Source organism: Osmia lignaria, chromosome 14, assembly GCF_051020975.1.
Source record: "Osmia lignaria lignaria isolate PbOS001 chromosome 14, iyOsmLign1, whole genome shotgun sequence".
In the NCBI taxonomy this organism is placed as follows: Eukaryota; Metazoa; Arthropoda; class Insecta; order Hymenoptera; family Megachilidae; genus Osmia; species Osmia lignaria.
In genome coordinates, this window is record NC_135045.1 from 8602969 (window position 1) to 8618644 (window position 15676).

Sequence of the window (15676 nt, forward strand, 5' to 3'; positions counted from 1 at the left end):
ATCGCGAGTGATCCATGGACCCCTGTTCGCATAACTTGCCGCATTCTGAATAAGACTGCGTTTAAAGCTTGTTCCACTGACATGTCAGTCTTAACTTGTTCGAACGCGTACAGTATCGTTCAAAATTCATACGACATGATAATTTTTAATGATGGGATACAAATTATTTAAATTATTCAAAGTGTTCAAGCTAATACTAAGGAAGACGCTTAGGATAGACTATCTTCCTTGAAATATTTTAATGATTCCAATTACTTTTAGTCGATGTTCCACTTTTGAACGGGAGTGTATGCATCAAATACTCGCAAATTACACGCGAAATGTTTCTGCGTTATTCGTTCATTTTACCGCTCGTTTCCGAGATGTAATCGATTAATCGAAGCTTGACGTTGGTACACTTTCGGATCTCGTTTCTAAATTTTACGGACACGTTGATTGCGTGCACAGGTTGCTCCGATCGGTTTTCTACGTTTATCGATTCTGTTACGTTCAACCGGTGCCCGGGGGTAATAATTAAATTTCAAGAAGGAAATCGAAACGGCGCGGTGCCGGTATTAATCCGTTGTCGAGACGACGAAATATTGTTCGTCGAGCGTGATTACGTGTGTCGAAACTCGTTTCGTTCGGGTAAACCGTAGCGAGTAGTAGATTGAGAGACGACCAGGCCAATAGCGTGAGAGGATGACCTTATGATCGAAGGGATACCCTACGGGCTTTGACATAAACACGCCGATTCTTGATCACCCTCGTTCTATCTTGGTAGATATTACCAATCGTGCCAGCCCTCCGCATTAATTTCTCCTTCCGGCGACAATTCTTTCACGCGATCGCGACTCCTCCACCGATAACTGTAATTACCTTGCTGTAATACTTCTACAGTGAAGAACGAGGAAAGGAATCGATGAGAAGGAAACTGACAGGAGGGTCAAAATCTTCTGAGTTCAGCTGGTGGAAGACGAGGGGGAAATACGTATTGGAATTTTCTTATCAAACTCGACCGATTTCGTACATCGGTGAGCATAGATTTTGACATTTCTCATCCAAATGCAACCCCGTGATTATTCCCATCGTCGTAACGTGAACATTTTTCGGTCCGTATAATTCACGATACTCTGGTCGATCTAATTGCACCGTGCACCGGTCGATCTGAATAGAAACGAAGCTGCGTACAACGTGTGCAACAGGAGCTCGTTGCTTTTTTTTTTTCCTTGCACGACATATGAATTATCTTCGGTCTAACTAGCTGCCTTATCTGTTGGAGGTATTAACTTGTCCGCATTAGCATCTGGAATTCTCATTTGAACGATCCACGTGTCCAGGACCTCGAAACAAGTACCTATCAGCATAATGCATGCGGCTGTACGAAGCGTACGGCTATCGATATATCTCGATGGAATGCGCCAATTCCGTGGCGTGTGGTGAAGCGAAGCGAAGCGAATCGGCTCGGCGATCCCGCGAGCAATCGGCAGGATATCGCGGACGCTCATAAACCACTTTCCAAGTCGTGCTATGCCGCTCATTGTTGCACGATAACGGAGACCTCTTTCCAGGTGTCCAACGCGTCGTATGCTAATGCCGCATACCGCCACAGCTTGGATTAAATTTATGGCGAATTAGACGTTTTCCCTGCTTGCTGGCGGAAGCGCGAGGGGACCGGATCGCCAAGCCACGCCGCGTCGGGCGTGAAAGTACATGCTCGTCTGTCGTCGTGTTTCATTGTCGCGCGACGGACAACGCGCAACGCACACCTGTGTGCATGGGTGGACAGCAACCGTGGAACGAAAACCTCCTTGCAACCGTCCATTACAACCAACACGACGATTTTCACCGATAAAACTGATAATAATTGATCGTTTCGATATCGAAATAACCAGCTTGATCGTGATACGGGGCAAAAAACGAACGAAGAAACCGTGAAACGCTAACTGGTAATTGGTTAATTCCGATCGATTCGCTTGATTTATGCTTCTCGACCAAGTTCAGTATATATTTAGGAGTTTGAGTTAGGTTCCGATATAAAAGTTTCATGTCACGCTATTCGAGTACCACTAATATTTGCAAAGTATATTCGGATTATGCAAACTGGTTGCTATTTACTTGGATCTCATCTCCAATGACGATTACATTTTTCATTCGAACTCGTTAGGAAGACGATAGCTATTAACATTACGACTTTCTACGCGGATGCTTACACTTGGAATACGTGACTCCGTAACGCTGATACAGCAGATCGGATGGTCGGTGCTCGGTGTCAACGATACTATTAAGTTTCCAAGAACGCGACAGATCTCCTGGAAGATTCATCGAGTTACAGAAAGAGAGAGAGAGAGATAGAGAAAAATTGGCAAAACAGCTTGCGTGGACATTTATTTACAAGGTTATATAAAAGCGAAACGTGTGCACGGTCGTTCGACATGGATATCCTAATTAGCAACGAAGCGGTTCAATAACGATCGAACATTCTCGTAAATCGAACCACCATGTTTTTAAGCCTTATCAATGAATAATAGCCGTGAATGGCAACCTTTAATGGCCGGTTCTTTAATGCGTCGTTTCAAAGTCGGATTATCGGTAGACCACCTAAACGTTCGATATGTCGTTCAATGAAAATTATGCATGGAAACGCGCGGCTTGTCGCGTGTATTTATCCAACAGCGTGCCAGCTTAATCAATTGACCCGGAATGCAGCCAACGGCGTACACGATCCGGACTGATTTATCGTCTCGACCCTGTCCGACCGTATGCATTTCAGTTAGGGTAGCTTAGAGGAGAGGAGAATAACGTTTCTCGCGCCATTCAACGTCCCTTTCGCTGCTGGAACACGGACAGGAGGGTTGGAAAATGCTGGAACCCGTATTGCGATAGCCTCGTTTTCGTACGGCTTTGACAGGACAGGTTCGTAGGACTTCGTCCAGCTCAGCTACATAATACGGACGTTTATCGTTCGATTATTGGAACACGCTTAACGACTTGGAACAATCGGACAATTCGAATGCCAGCAATGTTAAATCTTCTCTGATTAATCTTAGCATAGTGGGTTACTGAAATAGGAACATTAATTGATACGTATTTTTATTTCAAAATGGATTTTTATTCTCGTTTAAAGTTTAATTTTAAACACAGTATGTTTGAAAGAGGAGACACTTGTCGCTAGTATGTACGGGGCCTAAACGGCCTTTGCGGAGGTTGGCAGAAACTTGTAAAGCTAGCAGGTAGAAAAGAAGTTAGCCTTGCTAGGTTGATTGCTTGCGTGGTTGAACGAACCGATCCGACTCGCTTAACAGTCTGACGGCTGATGTGACGTATTCTTCACGATTTTGATGCTTAACTATCCGCGTCATTATTCTTCGCTTTATTCCTGTCTATTGTTAGTTATTGCTAATTACAAGCTACGAGGGATTAATTCTTCTCTGGGTAGTCTGTTACGAATATACGAGTAAAATCGAACGCTTCGATCAAACGGTATCGGATCGAAGAAGAATCGAACATTTCCATAAAGTAGAATCGTCGGGTTTACATCGATCGCCAACGGCGTGGCGGTTCGACGAATGATCGCGCCCGGCAATATCGCGAATAGATACTTGGCCAAGATAAAGCGTGCCACGCGGAACGCCAAAGTGGCTCGCGTTTTCTGCGGAGCAGAATTTCTAATAACGAGCAAAGAGGGTCGATCTACCGGCACGCAGATTGCGGATCTCGTTTTATCGTGGTCGGGAGTTAGCATCGGCGCGTAATGCGTGTCCTTAATGCGTATCTTTCAGGAAGCACACCGCGTATACTCGATAAGTATCGAGCTCAGGCATGCGACCAAACCACACCACGTTTTATGGATTCCTAAAGCGTTCTCGCGAACGAACGATACGACTGACTCTGCTCGAAGGAAGAAGAGAGAATAGAGAGATCGGATAAGACCTGGCGCACTCCACGAGCTAGACGACAGACCAATTATGTTTGCCGGCGTGAAACTCGTCTTGCTTTGCGCCTTGCGTCTCTCTGCACGAGAAGCGTTCGTGCGCGCGTCTCCAACGCCGGAGAAATCGGGAATTTATCAGGGCATTAGCATAATACACGCCTGTGATTTCGACGGGAACGGAAGCGTGGAGAACGAACCCACAGAGCGTCGTTCCATCGTGTAACGAGTCGACTCGTGTAAACAAACGGAATCTTTCGACCTACGAGATTTTTCAAAGAACTCGTGCTTGTTCCATTGAATTTCTCACGCGAACCAGTCCCGAGACCCCCGAGATAAGTGCTTCAACTCTCGGAAGATTTGTTTGGTTGCTCGGCTGGCGGCCAACCAAACGAATACTCTTATTTTTTCCCTCCGTCTCTGGAACACGACGAAAAGCTCGAGGACGGTGGTGGTCATAATTTTCTGGGAGCATCTCGTAAAAATAAGGTCACACGAGGCTGGGATAATATCGGGCTACGCCAGTGAGACGTGGATATGCGCGTGCATTAGCATAAGCCTGGTATGCGAGATAGTCGCGCGTAGGCGTGTGTATAGATACGAGCGGACAGAGTGTAAAAACGTGGAAAGAGAGTGAAAAGAATGCCGACAAGGAGAATGGTCGAGGTGAAAGAGAAAGAAGGTGCAAGGCAGAGAGGAGAAATAAAAAATTGGCAAAAACGAAGCCACCCCTGTCTGCTATTTTACAGAGATATGCACACGAGTGGAGAGAGACAAAAATATAGAATTTCGAGCGTGAAATATGCAAACGAAAGGAATAGAAAATCATGTAGAGAACGGATGAGTTAATGACCCATGCCAGGTCAGAGGATCTAATTACCTTTTAATAAACACTCGCGTCTTTAGCATAATGGAGTGGATACGAACCCGTTCCGCGTCGAATATGGATATAAATCTACGTTAAGAAGCTGACTATCAAAAACCTATTTAACCAGCGCATACTCGCGATCGTAAGCGCATGCAAACGCGAATCGCACTCCTCGCTGGGCAGGCTCGTCTATACGCGGCGCGGTTAAACTGTTGAAGATAAAACGGGAAGCGTAGTCGCGCGAAGATAAGCTGCGAAAGATAAGCTAACTCCGCGATTTAAACACTGCCCTGCTGCCGTTGGCACGGATCTCCTCGAAGGCGGCAACTTCGCGCCACGCCTCATTTGCATTACCATCGTTGCCTCTTTAATGATCCACGATAAAGTCGTCTCGCTCAATGGTTCACTTTTTTTTTCTCTCTCTCTCCAAGCTGATCGCTTTTTTTCGATAAAGTCTGCAAGGTATTTGGATCGTAGCCTCGAACGATCACGATTAAAACTGCTCGAGTAGGGATGTAAGAAAGGGGTAAAAAATCATGACGCGTATACTTGAATTTCATCTCTAATCTCGAGACTGAAGACCTTTCTTCTTCCTCTCGGTGAAGCGAGGGTTTCGAAGGCTGGCGAAAAAAATATTGCTGAAGAAATTTCTAGCGTAAGATCAGGGGGTGGTGAAGGATCGATGCCATAAGCTTATTACATGGTCGAGCAAGTTGAGCCGCGACACGCGATCAATTTCAAGCTTGCGTTGGCCGGTGACCGGAATGAGGCTCGTATTAGGGGCCCGATCGTTGATAATATTCGACGGGGAGGGACGGTGGTGTAACGAACCAGGCCGCGAACAATGTACGAATAATTTTCTAAAGCCGTCCGTGGAAAGAAGTCCCCGCGAGAACAAGCTATCATTAATTATATGCCCGTGTCCGGGCATGTTGGAATGCATATACATTAGCATAAGCCCGATACGCGAGATAGTTCGCGTGTAGGTGTATACAAGCGTGTATAGTCGATACGGAGAGGGGAAGAGGAAGAAAAAGAGGAAGAAAAAAAATGGTAGAAACGAGGGAAATGAGGAAGGAGATCGTGGCGAGAGAAAGGAAGAGAGCAGATGAAGGAGGAAGAAAAGTGTAAGCATATAAGGAAAGCGGTCCCCGGATACCAAGGATGCTCTATAATCCTAGCAGATAAACGATGTAGAACGTACCAGGCTATCGTTGTTACGTTTCTTTTACACGAGGACACCACCGACCAGAGTGCAGAGGAAGCGAATCCCAGGGATGCATAGGCGCGTGCAAACAGCAGGGTGCATCGAGCGTGTTTATCAGTAGCCTGGCAAAACCTCGCTGAAATCTTTGCCAGACGATGCAGGGAATAAACCGAAGAATCCGATGACTTTGCGACTTCACGTTGCGACCGTTACGACGGCTTGAATTTCGTTCCAGATGGAAACAGAAAACCGTATTTTATACGGTGTTTGGTAACTGTTCACGGAGATAAGCTATAAAACTGCGACGTTTTATTATCGTTCCAGGACAACAAAGTATTTTCATGTTTTTCTGAGAAGATAGGATGATATCGTCGGGCCAAATTTGTAAAACCTCCTAAAATATTCCGATTTAACGACTAAGAGTAGTCGTACGAGCGCAAAGGGTTAATTGTGCCGTTACGCCAATGCGTCTTGGAACTTACACGCATTAGCATACGCTTGGTATGCGAAGTAGTAGTGCGTAGGTGTATATAGACGCGGGAACGCGATGCACAAAAATGGCAAAGGTGGCGAGGAATGAAAAAAGAAGGCGGAAAACGGGCCTGGGGGAACGGGTTGTCGAATAAAAGGCGCAAAACACGACACGGCACACCAATCGACGTGCTGTTATTATACGGTGTCGTTATAGGTAGAGAAATTTCGCCTGGTGTTTCGTAGCGACAGGTAGAACGACGATAGCTAAATATACCTGGTAGCGTACACCGAGGGCCGCGGAAACACCATTTAACCCCCGTTGGAACTCTACAAGGAACGCGGTGAAGTAAACGCTGATAAAGTCGAGAACGGTGGTTGCGTAAAAGATAAAAGCCAGAGATACTCGAGCTTCTCGATTTAAACGTACCGTTGCAAACATTCATCCACGCGAGGACTTAACGCCACGTTCAATTTGCATTATCATCGACTTTCCCCAACGAGCCGAGATACTACCACTTGGCGTAACAATTTCGTTTATTGCACGTTTATTTTCTTCATTTACTGTCTTTATTATCACTCAATCGAATATTCTAATTGTTCGTTATTGTTTTGATACGTTCTTTACCATCTTGGGTGTTTGATTATCATATCGATGATTTGTTGAAGGTGTTACTTACCCAGACAGGTGATCGCATGATCGGCTGGTGGTCGCAGGACATTTCGAGCCCAGGCTGCCCTCAATACCTCGAGGGCACAGGGTGGTCCACCGACCATTAACACGCCAGGTGCTACGTGACCCTTGTACCTTAGTTGCCGGGTTGCGTCCACCAAAGCTGCGTTCCACCAACATTTCGAGTTTGCCTCCAAAAAGCTCTGAAACACGAAACAAGCACTATATAAAAATGTACCAAGAGATGACAGGATAAGAAGCTGATACATGACATAGACCTTCGGAATATTATGTAACATATGGAACAGATACAGATCCCACAAATCGTCGAATACAATGTCGTAACAGCTATATATCTTCCATTACGAGGACGACGATCGTAGAGAAGATAGAATCTCAGGATTCGTTCTGTAAAATACGGTCGAGCCGTTAAGTGTTTACTGCCAAGAGTGTTGCTCACCCTTCTCGTAACTGGAAGCGAAACTGTGCCACCCTCGTAGTTCGCCTCGATCCCCGGGTAGTTACCGGCCGTATATATGGGGGTAAGCCATGATGGGGGTCGAATAAGCCAGACAGTGCTCATAAACGAACGTCCCCGCAGGATTTTCACCGACTATCGCCCTTTTTTCTACCCCCTTTCTTTCCATCATGACGTCCTCTATCGTGTCGCTCGTTCCCTCTGCTTCACGGTAAACCATGAAATTAGAGAGAAGTGTCCGAATCGATTGCTCGATTCATGGAACCATCGTGATTCATTGTGGCCTCTGTGCACGTGGAACACACGGTGCATTAAGCTTTTCTCCCTTTCGTGATGTTTAATTCCACTCGAGATAAGGGCATGAGATTCGCGTGTCATCATAAATCAAACAATTTCTGATACCAATGGAAGATCCAATGGTTTTGAAAATTGATCGAATTCAGTATTTATATTGATGCGTAAGGCTTGAATCTTCGAAGTTTGAAGGGTCGATTTAAATTCTTCGAAATTGACATTGGTACACTGCATAGATTTTCGAGTTCGATTTGCCGCTGGTAAAAAAAAAGTCACGCCTCGAAAGCCCAAGTGCCATTACACAAACGTTTCTGGGAGGAGCTCGTTGAACGCTTTCAATCGGAACACCGAGTGAAAAATATCCTGTCAGGTACAGCGTGCCAACCCTGTCGAGGGTCCTCCAGCGTGCTCCATGTTCAATGTGCAAATAGAGAAGGAGGGTGAAAAAGAAAAAAAGAAAAGGGGCTCGTTTCGTCAGTGTTCAGTACTAAATTGGTCGAGAGATCGATAGCACCTAATGCCACGGTGGACGTGATTAAAATTGAACGATTTTGAAAAACGAGAAGCAAAAGTGAAATTCTATCTGAACAAGTTGTATAATATAATGGGTAGTAGTAATCAAATTAGTCTAAATAAAAATTTCAAACGAGATACAAACTATGCCTAGTCACCACAAATCTTCCAATGCATCGATACTGCTATCAAGGAAGTAAGAGGAAGATAACTGTAGATAAGGCATAACAAGAACGTTTCTATTTCTCTGAAGCAGTATGCTTACGTTGAAAATCAAGTAACGCAATCGTTTTCGTACCACGAAAACGACATCAACGTCGCTATCTTGATCGCAACTCGGTGAAAAACATCTCGTACGATCACTGCTCAATTCTAAAACGAGTCCTCCATTTCTCATAATGCGTTGCATAAGAAAATATCAACTTTCTAGCGTATTATATAAACCATAATAGTGTTGTTCAAATAAGCTCGGAGTCTTCATCCGAGTATATGAATAATTATTACATCAGTTATCAAAATATTACGTTATAATGTCCCAATAACGAACAGGTTCATTTACACCAGAATATCGAGTACGAGAAATAGGCGATATTACGGCAAGATAGAAACCAGAAGAGAAAAATAAACGCAAATAGAGAAGGAAATAAAGTAATTCCCTGTCACCGAACTTTTATTTCCCGACGTCCGGTTTGGCAAGGTATCACATTTATCGGGACGATATCGCGGAAACGGAAAATATTCTCCCCGAGGGGTCTCGGAAACCGAACGATGGTACACAGAAAAGCAGTTATCATTTATAACGTTTTGCGAGACTTAAAAATATGTTGCAGTTCCTTGCTCCGGTCGTTGTTTCTCGAAGGGAGTTTCGTATTGGTCGACTGCACAGGGACAAAACGAGACTCGATGCCCCAGTTTGATCGTCGATATAATTCGGAGGAAGGGGTTCTATCGTTCGGAAGTAAAGGCTCGATACCGATTACGCGTTCGATTTTCAATCGGTGAAACTTAAACGATTCTTATCTACGATTCATTCTCCTCGTAAGAGAAAAATGACTAACACGGAGATTCGTAGAAGGCTCGTACGAGTTACAAAATTGTTTGAGAGGCTAATCGAAGACGGTATTTCACCTTTTATTGAAACGTTACTTAACGCGATGATTTAACAGATTTATCGGTGTCAAGGCGGCGTCAAGGATAACCGAGGATCTCGTAATTCTGTACGAATGCAGCTGCGATCGGTTTCAGGGTAACCGTGCGATCTTAAACGCGTTAATTTCGGCAAGTGAAACTTTCGATTACGTCAAGATTCCATTTCACGATACGTAACGAGAAACAGTTCGTCGTCGACGAAGCATAATATTTTGCGGGTTCCTTCTTTTCCTGAACTCTTTCTCTCGTTGCGAGATCTCTTCCGATCCGGCGAAACCTCATTTTTCGTGCTCGGTTGAACAAGCTCGCCGAATGAAAGCGATTTCTTTCCCCGTCGCCGTATTATTTTTACGTTACATTGTCGCAAGCGTGAAGTCGTTGCTTCCTGCGACGATGGAATTACACGTTGATTCGTTTGGAAGAAACTTCTGATGTTTGACGAATGTTTCTCTGTACGCAACGCGAAAAGGAATTCGTAACAGGAGGATCGGCGTCGCATAAACTCGCGGCAATGAAAATGGGCCTCGGTGCATAAAGAAAGCGGTCGGGGTGCGTGTAAACAGTACGTAATCTCGATCATCGTTCTTCGCGGGCAAGCATTAGTAACGATAACATTGGCAGAGAGGAAAGGAGCAAAAGGCGGAGGGAAAGAGAAGAGAAACGCAGAAAGTACGAAACGATCCGAAACACAGAGAGAAAGAGAGAAATGCTAGGCTGGCAATAGCGTTGCTAATCGACTCGCTGTTCTCGGTGCACGTTACGTTCATATCGCTATTTCCTTGCCGGCAATGAACTTGCGGCAATTCGCTCTACAGGGTATACGGTCGTTGGCTGCCCACTAATTATTATGCAATACGCTAGCCATGCTCTCGCGAGCATGCTTATCCTTTTAGAGCCGCGGCCAGAGGAGGCCGCGATGAACGCGACCACTCGAAGGAGCTGTAGAAACGAACCTCGAGCAAGTTGCCTCATACTTTGACACCGTGAATATTATTCTCTCGTCCTCGAGGACTTTCCGCGTTATTCATCGGACTGACAGCTCGCTAGCTTTCTGGCCGGTTAATAGAAAATCCTGGACAATTGATTAACATAATAGCTAACGGCGTCCCGTATACGTGCCTCTTTCATTTTCTTATGGAGCGATCACTGTCAGAAATATAAATGTATATCTACTGAGAATATCAAACGGTTCAACAATTCGAATCTTGCATGCTTCATAGCGAACAACTTTCCAAATAAGTGTTGCTAATGTGAACCTATTAAGGTAAATCTGTTGGTTCGTAACAAAATTACGTCACGATACGTTTACGTTTGACAGGGTGTACGAAATCGAAATCAAGGAGACCCAGTTTTCCTTCGAAAACGGAAAGTCGAGGGAAATGTCGCGGAAGGGTACTGGTAGCAGGCCTTCGGATCTGGTCGTCGCGAATTTTAATCGGTGGCCCCTCGATGCCTGTGTGGGCACGCGAACATAAATCACGATAACATAATTTATATGCTAATATCGCGAGTGCAGTGTTCGGGGGGAGCAATGCAGACCGAGGGTTTTAACTGGGTGTAACCGTGTACCCGGTTGTTCGACATAGGCGTCGAACCTTCAATATCCTCTTTTTATCGATGAACATTGAAAGGGAAATTTTGAAAGCATCCTCGATTCAAATCGTTATTATAAAATAATCAATATCGAATGTGTCATTGTACCTATACTGGTTACAAGTAACTAAATAAATGAATAAACGATAGCACCTGGGTAAAATATGTTTCAGAAGGACGCCAATGGAATAGGGGGCTCCTGGCAGCGTCGTTCTATGTCATCGTAAACTTGAAACTGGGGGACTTGAAACCGGAGAAACAGAAAGGGAGCAGCTTTCATGACGATGGAAGGGGGTAAGTCTCGGAGGAAAGATTTTTTTGCAATTAAATTGTCAAACAAATAAAGGTAGACGCGCCTTCGAGGTGAATAGGCATCCCGCGGATAAACGAGTTCCCTTGCGAAAAGAGAAAAGTCTCCTCTGCGCGTTGTTGATTTACGAAGTTGACGACGATCGCAATGACGGAGACCACGTGAATTAGAATCTTGCTCGATATTCTTCCAACAATTTCACACGTTTACTCGGTTAATAAATAAAAAATATAATAAATAAATGAATTAAAACAACGTATACTCGTTAGATAGAGCGATAGGCTGCGATGACACGAACCTGTATGTATGTACGTACACATAATCTTTATCTAGAATCGAGCTTCGATTTAGTAATACATCGATCGCTTAACAACCGATCGCGAGGGCTTCCTTTTTCCTAATTAATATCCGATTCAAGCCAAGCAACATCGGGACGATCGTTTGTTTTCTTCTTGTTCCGCACTTGGTACGCGTAACGATTAGATTAGACCAGGCTGATGGAACGTTCAACCACGTTCTCGATCAGCAACTGAACGAGTTTGGTATTAAGAACCATGGGGTAATGTGATTAATACGCTCGGAAATTGTGTGTTTGACAAAGAAATTTATCGGCAATTATACCTGAGGGACTTGAAATTCCATCGGTGGTTAGCGAGCCGATAAAAGTTTCAAACGATTTCGTTTATTTACCGCGTTTGATTCGCTTTCTTGCGTCGATTTCCAAATACCGGTGTTCGCGCTTAATCGAGGATATTCGAGGAAAAAGTAGTATCCAGTGAAATGCGATAAAATGAAACCAAATCGTGTACCCATTTTGTAATGACCTGTATAATGGTCGAAACAAAAGTTGATCGGAACATCGATATTTGAAATAGTGGCCGATCATGGGCGATAGAAAATGTTTGTAATCAAATATCAGCCGGACGGTGGATAGTTATAAAAGAAGCGAATGTAACAGACCGGTATCCTTGGTTAGAGTGCGGTTATGGGCGGGTAAGGCCGGCACAAAGCACGGTGTTTTTGCGGCTGTGCTCGTGGCAGAAATCGCCATGCGGATGGAAAGTGTCCGCGCGATTGCTGCATCGGCCATCTTCAAGGTAACGTGATCAAAGTATCGTAATAACGGTCATTTAAGAGCAGATCGAGGCGATTCGTAGTCGTGAATCGACGAGGAAACACGCTAGAGAGTAAATATTCGTTCCACGCGAGGGGTCCTCCATCGACGCGTATACGTCGAATCAAGAAGAAAATTAATCCTTAATTGAGGATAACCTGCCGCACGCGTAAATGTTTATAGTCTTGTCGAATGCTCTTTTTCATGGTCGGTACGCTTGACTGTTTATGTAAATGAGGAAACAAACGTGGGTCGATCGTGTGGCTCGGTGTCAGCAACCGAATCGTCATCCATTGCGGTAGTTGTCTCCAAGGTAATATGATTAAACGTAATAACGGTAATTCCAGGGGAACATGGTTATTTGCATTTCTTTCGAGTCCGTTACGGTATTTAGGAAGCATATATTCTCGTCGTTTTCAGTCGTTAGCGACCATGTACTTTCTTCAATTTTTGCTATTTTTCGAATGCAAGCGAGCGAGTTAATTGAACGATTTTAAATTTGCAGAACACCGTGTTTCATATCTTTGCATCTTCGATTTATTTCCATCCAAAGAATCATCTCTTTCACGACTGTATCGTTATTACGATCGAACTCTTTATATTCCGCCTATTGTACTCCTTCAAAGAAACTTGTATTGTTGCTCAAACTGACACCAGTGAAGAGGTTACTGGGTTCACGGGGTTATCATCCTGAATGGATCCTAAATCGCCGACGGGCTACGAATCGTTCGGATCGATGGAACAAGCGTAAAAGCGACTGTATAAGTTGCTCACCTCGAAGAAGGCGTCCCTTATCTTTATGCATATTTCACAGTATTTTGCGTTCTCACAAGGAACTTGACCGCGTGTGTATCGCATCTTTACGAGTTGCCCGCCTTGGAAAGGTTTCCGGAGATGCAACGTGCACGTGCACACGCGCTATTGCATCGAACATGGCCAGTCATACGCGTGTTTCAAAGGGTAATACTTGCTCTACCAGTTACCAAGAATACTATTTCCAAGATCGACCAGGAACTGATGCGGTTTAACGAGGTCCGTGCTCGAGGAAATTATCGTCTTATCAAGATGTTTCAACCTGTAGTCCACAGTTGCATGTATTTTGAATACGTTTGTAACATGTTGCAAGATCTAATAGATGCTCGGTACGCGTTTGCAAAAGAACCTAACTTCTGCCAACATGTAGCAAGGGTGATCGCTTACTTTCGAATGAAGAAAACGAAAAACGAATGTAGAATCAGAAGCGTGATTTTCAATCTTATCGCAGTTGTCGTATGAAGATACACTAGTGGAATTAATTCTGGACACTTTTGAATTTTTACTTAAATTTCGCATTTATTCAAATTATTTAATATATAATCATTTATATTTTATATTCTAATCATTGTTTTCTAATTTTAGGGCGTTGCTTATATAAAACAAATCAGTAAAAAGATCATTTACAGCCATACTTTTAATATACAATAAAAAATTTTTCGTGTTGTCAGGTGCAAAAACAAAAATAACAAAACCGTTTAGATTTTTTTAAATTAAAATTTTAAAACATTTACAAACCAAATCGTGTGAAAATATTAAGTATAAACATTACAGATTACAACAAAAATATTACGGTATCAATTTAGCATACCAGAATATATATTTTCTGCACAAATATGAAATAAAGAATATTTTTTATTCAAAGTGTCCAGAATTAATTCTACCAGTGTATATAAGATTTATAGCAATTAAGAGGCGATCTTGGAATATTACCTATAGACACCAAGGATTCCAAGAGTAGGTTACATAAAAGTTAAAATTTAGAACCTAGAACTCAAGTAATTGCCCAAAAACTTCAATAGGAATGATTCAACGATCAAGGTTCACCTGTCGCAACCATGATTTCTGTATGTGCTAGTAATCGGTCAAGGATACCGAATCATACGCTTTCGCGAAATAAATTCAAATTAGCAAGTTCATAGATAAAAATTCTCTAATACTAGTTCATTAACATAGTTAGCACGTCGATCGTTTAGATGGTCAGGACTCTGTCGGAATCGTTGAGATCTTTTCCATGGTTGGCTGAATGGTTCGGATGCGAGACATACGTGGAATGTGATCGACACGCGTCTTGCATGTATAATCAGGCATTGCGGTGCTATTACGCAATGCATAGTGTACAGTACCGAGCATGGTAGACTTCCTTAGAAGAAATAGTCTTCTACCACCATTTACCTTAGGGAAAACCTACCATGCCTCGTGCTGTATCACCTGGTGGCCTGAAGTATCTATCAACCGTTAAGATTTTAAGCGTTATTCCAATCTAAAATATGCTTTAATTTCGCCGAACAACCGTTACCGGATATTATCTGAATGCATAAACAATAGCGGTCCGCCGTGGAGTTGCTCAAGTATCTGGGCGTTTATCAACGCGTCCGTTGCCGTTTCCCGACCGGAAATGTGGGATTACAGATATCAATGCATTTGCATAGATCGATAACGAGGTTGCCCCGATAATTGAACCACAGAACAAGTTGATACTTTATGCTTTCCTCTGGTACATTTACACCTGTGACTATAATTAAATACCTCGTCTATGATATTATCGTAGAAACTTTCGACGCAACATTAAGTTGTTTCAACGGTGTTTTTAATGGTTAACCGGAATACGGTTTTCGAAACAGATACTTTCTTTTGATCGTTCGACCACAATATTTATATTAATCCAGCGGTTTTGCTTCTATTTACAAGCCATTTCCGCGTTAGGTTCATCTGTACCGGAGGGTAACACGATTCCGCCTGGTGCATCCCGAGAGATGCACGTTGCACCGTGTTGTCGTGCAATGGTGTTTGCTCGAAGATCGCGTTTCACGCTCAGACGAGAAATGTACTGCAAGTACGTGTGCTCCTGGCATAATATCCACAATAAAATGAAACATGGTTTGATTACACTTTACTTTAGGCGACACCAAATTTTCGACATTTTTTTTTTAATCTAAGAGTTAAACGTTCATAATTTTTTAAGATTTGCATTTTTGGATTATACACATCAAAAACTATAGATTAAAAAAAAAATATCGAAAATTTGGTGTCCCCTAAAGTAAAGTTCTGCTCAAGGTTTCA

At 43.4% G+C, this 15676-nt stretch overlaps 2 protein-coding genes across 12 annotated transcripts in view; one reads left to right on the top strand and one right to left on the bottom strand.

Annotated features, from left to right (window-relative positions):
- Positions 1-15676, top strand: part of LOC117605629 (uncharacterized) — a 152047-nt gene that overhangs the window by 25340 nt on the left and 111031 nt on the right. For 6 of the 9 annotated variants that reach the window (XR_013063397.1, XR_013063390.1, XR_013063391.1 and 3 more), the window contains exon 2: positions 11330-11450. Coding sequence is in view for 1 of the 9 variants with exons in the window: in XM_034327165.2 (XP_034183056.1) it covers positions 12516-12563 (48 nt within the window). In the remaining 8 variants the exon portion in view is untranslated. Of the gene's footprint in view, positions 1-11329; positions 11451-12421; positions 12564-15676 lie in introns of those variants that run through there. The other 3 variants (XR_013063392.1, XR_013063394.1, XM_034327165.2) reach the window with 3 other exon arrangements.
- Positions 1-15676, bottom strand: part of knockout (Stork-head domain-containing protein knockout) — a 74814-nt gene that overhangs the window by 22921 nt on the left and 36217 nt on the right. For all 3 annotated transcript variants that reach the window (XM_034327155.2, XM_034327156.2, XM_034327154.2), the window contains one exon: positions 7137-7332. In XM_034327155.2, coding sequence (XP_034183046.1) covers positions 7137-7332 — 196 coding nt within the window. The remainder of the gene's footprint in view (positions 1-7136; positions 7333-15676) is intronic.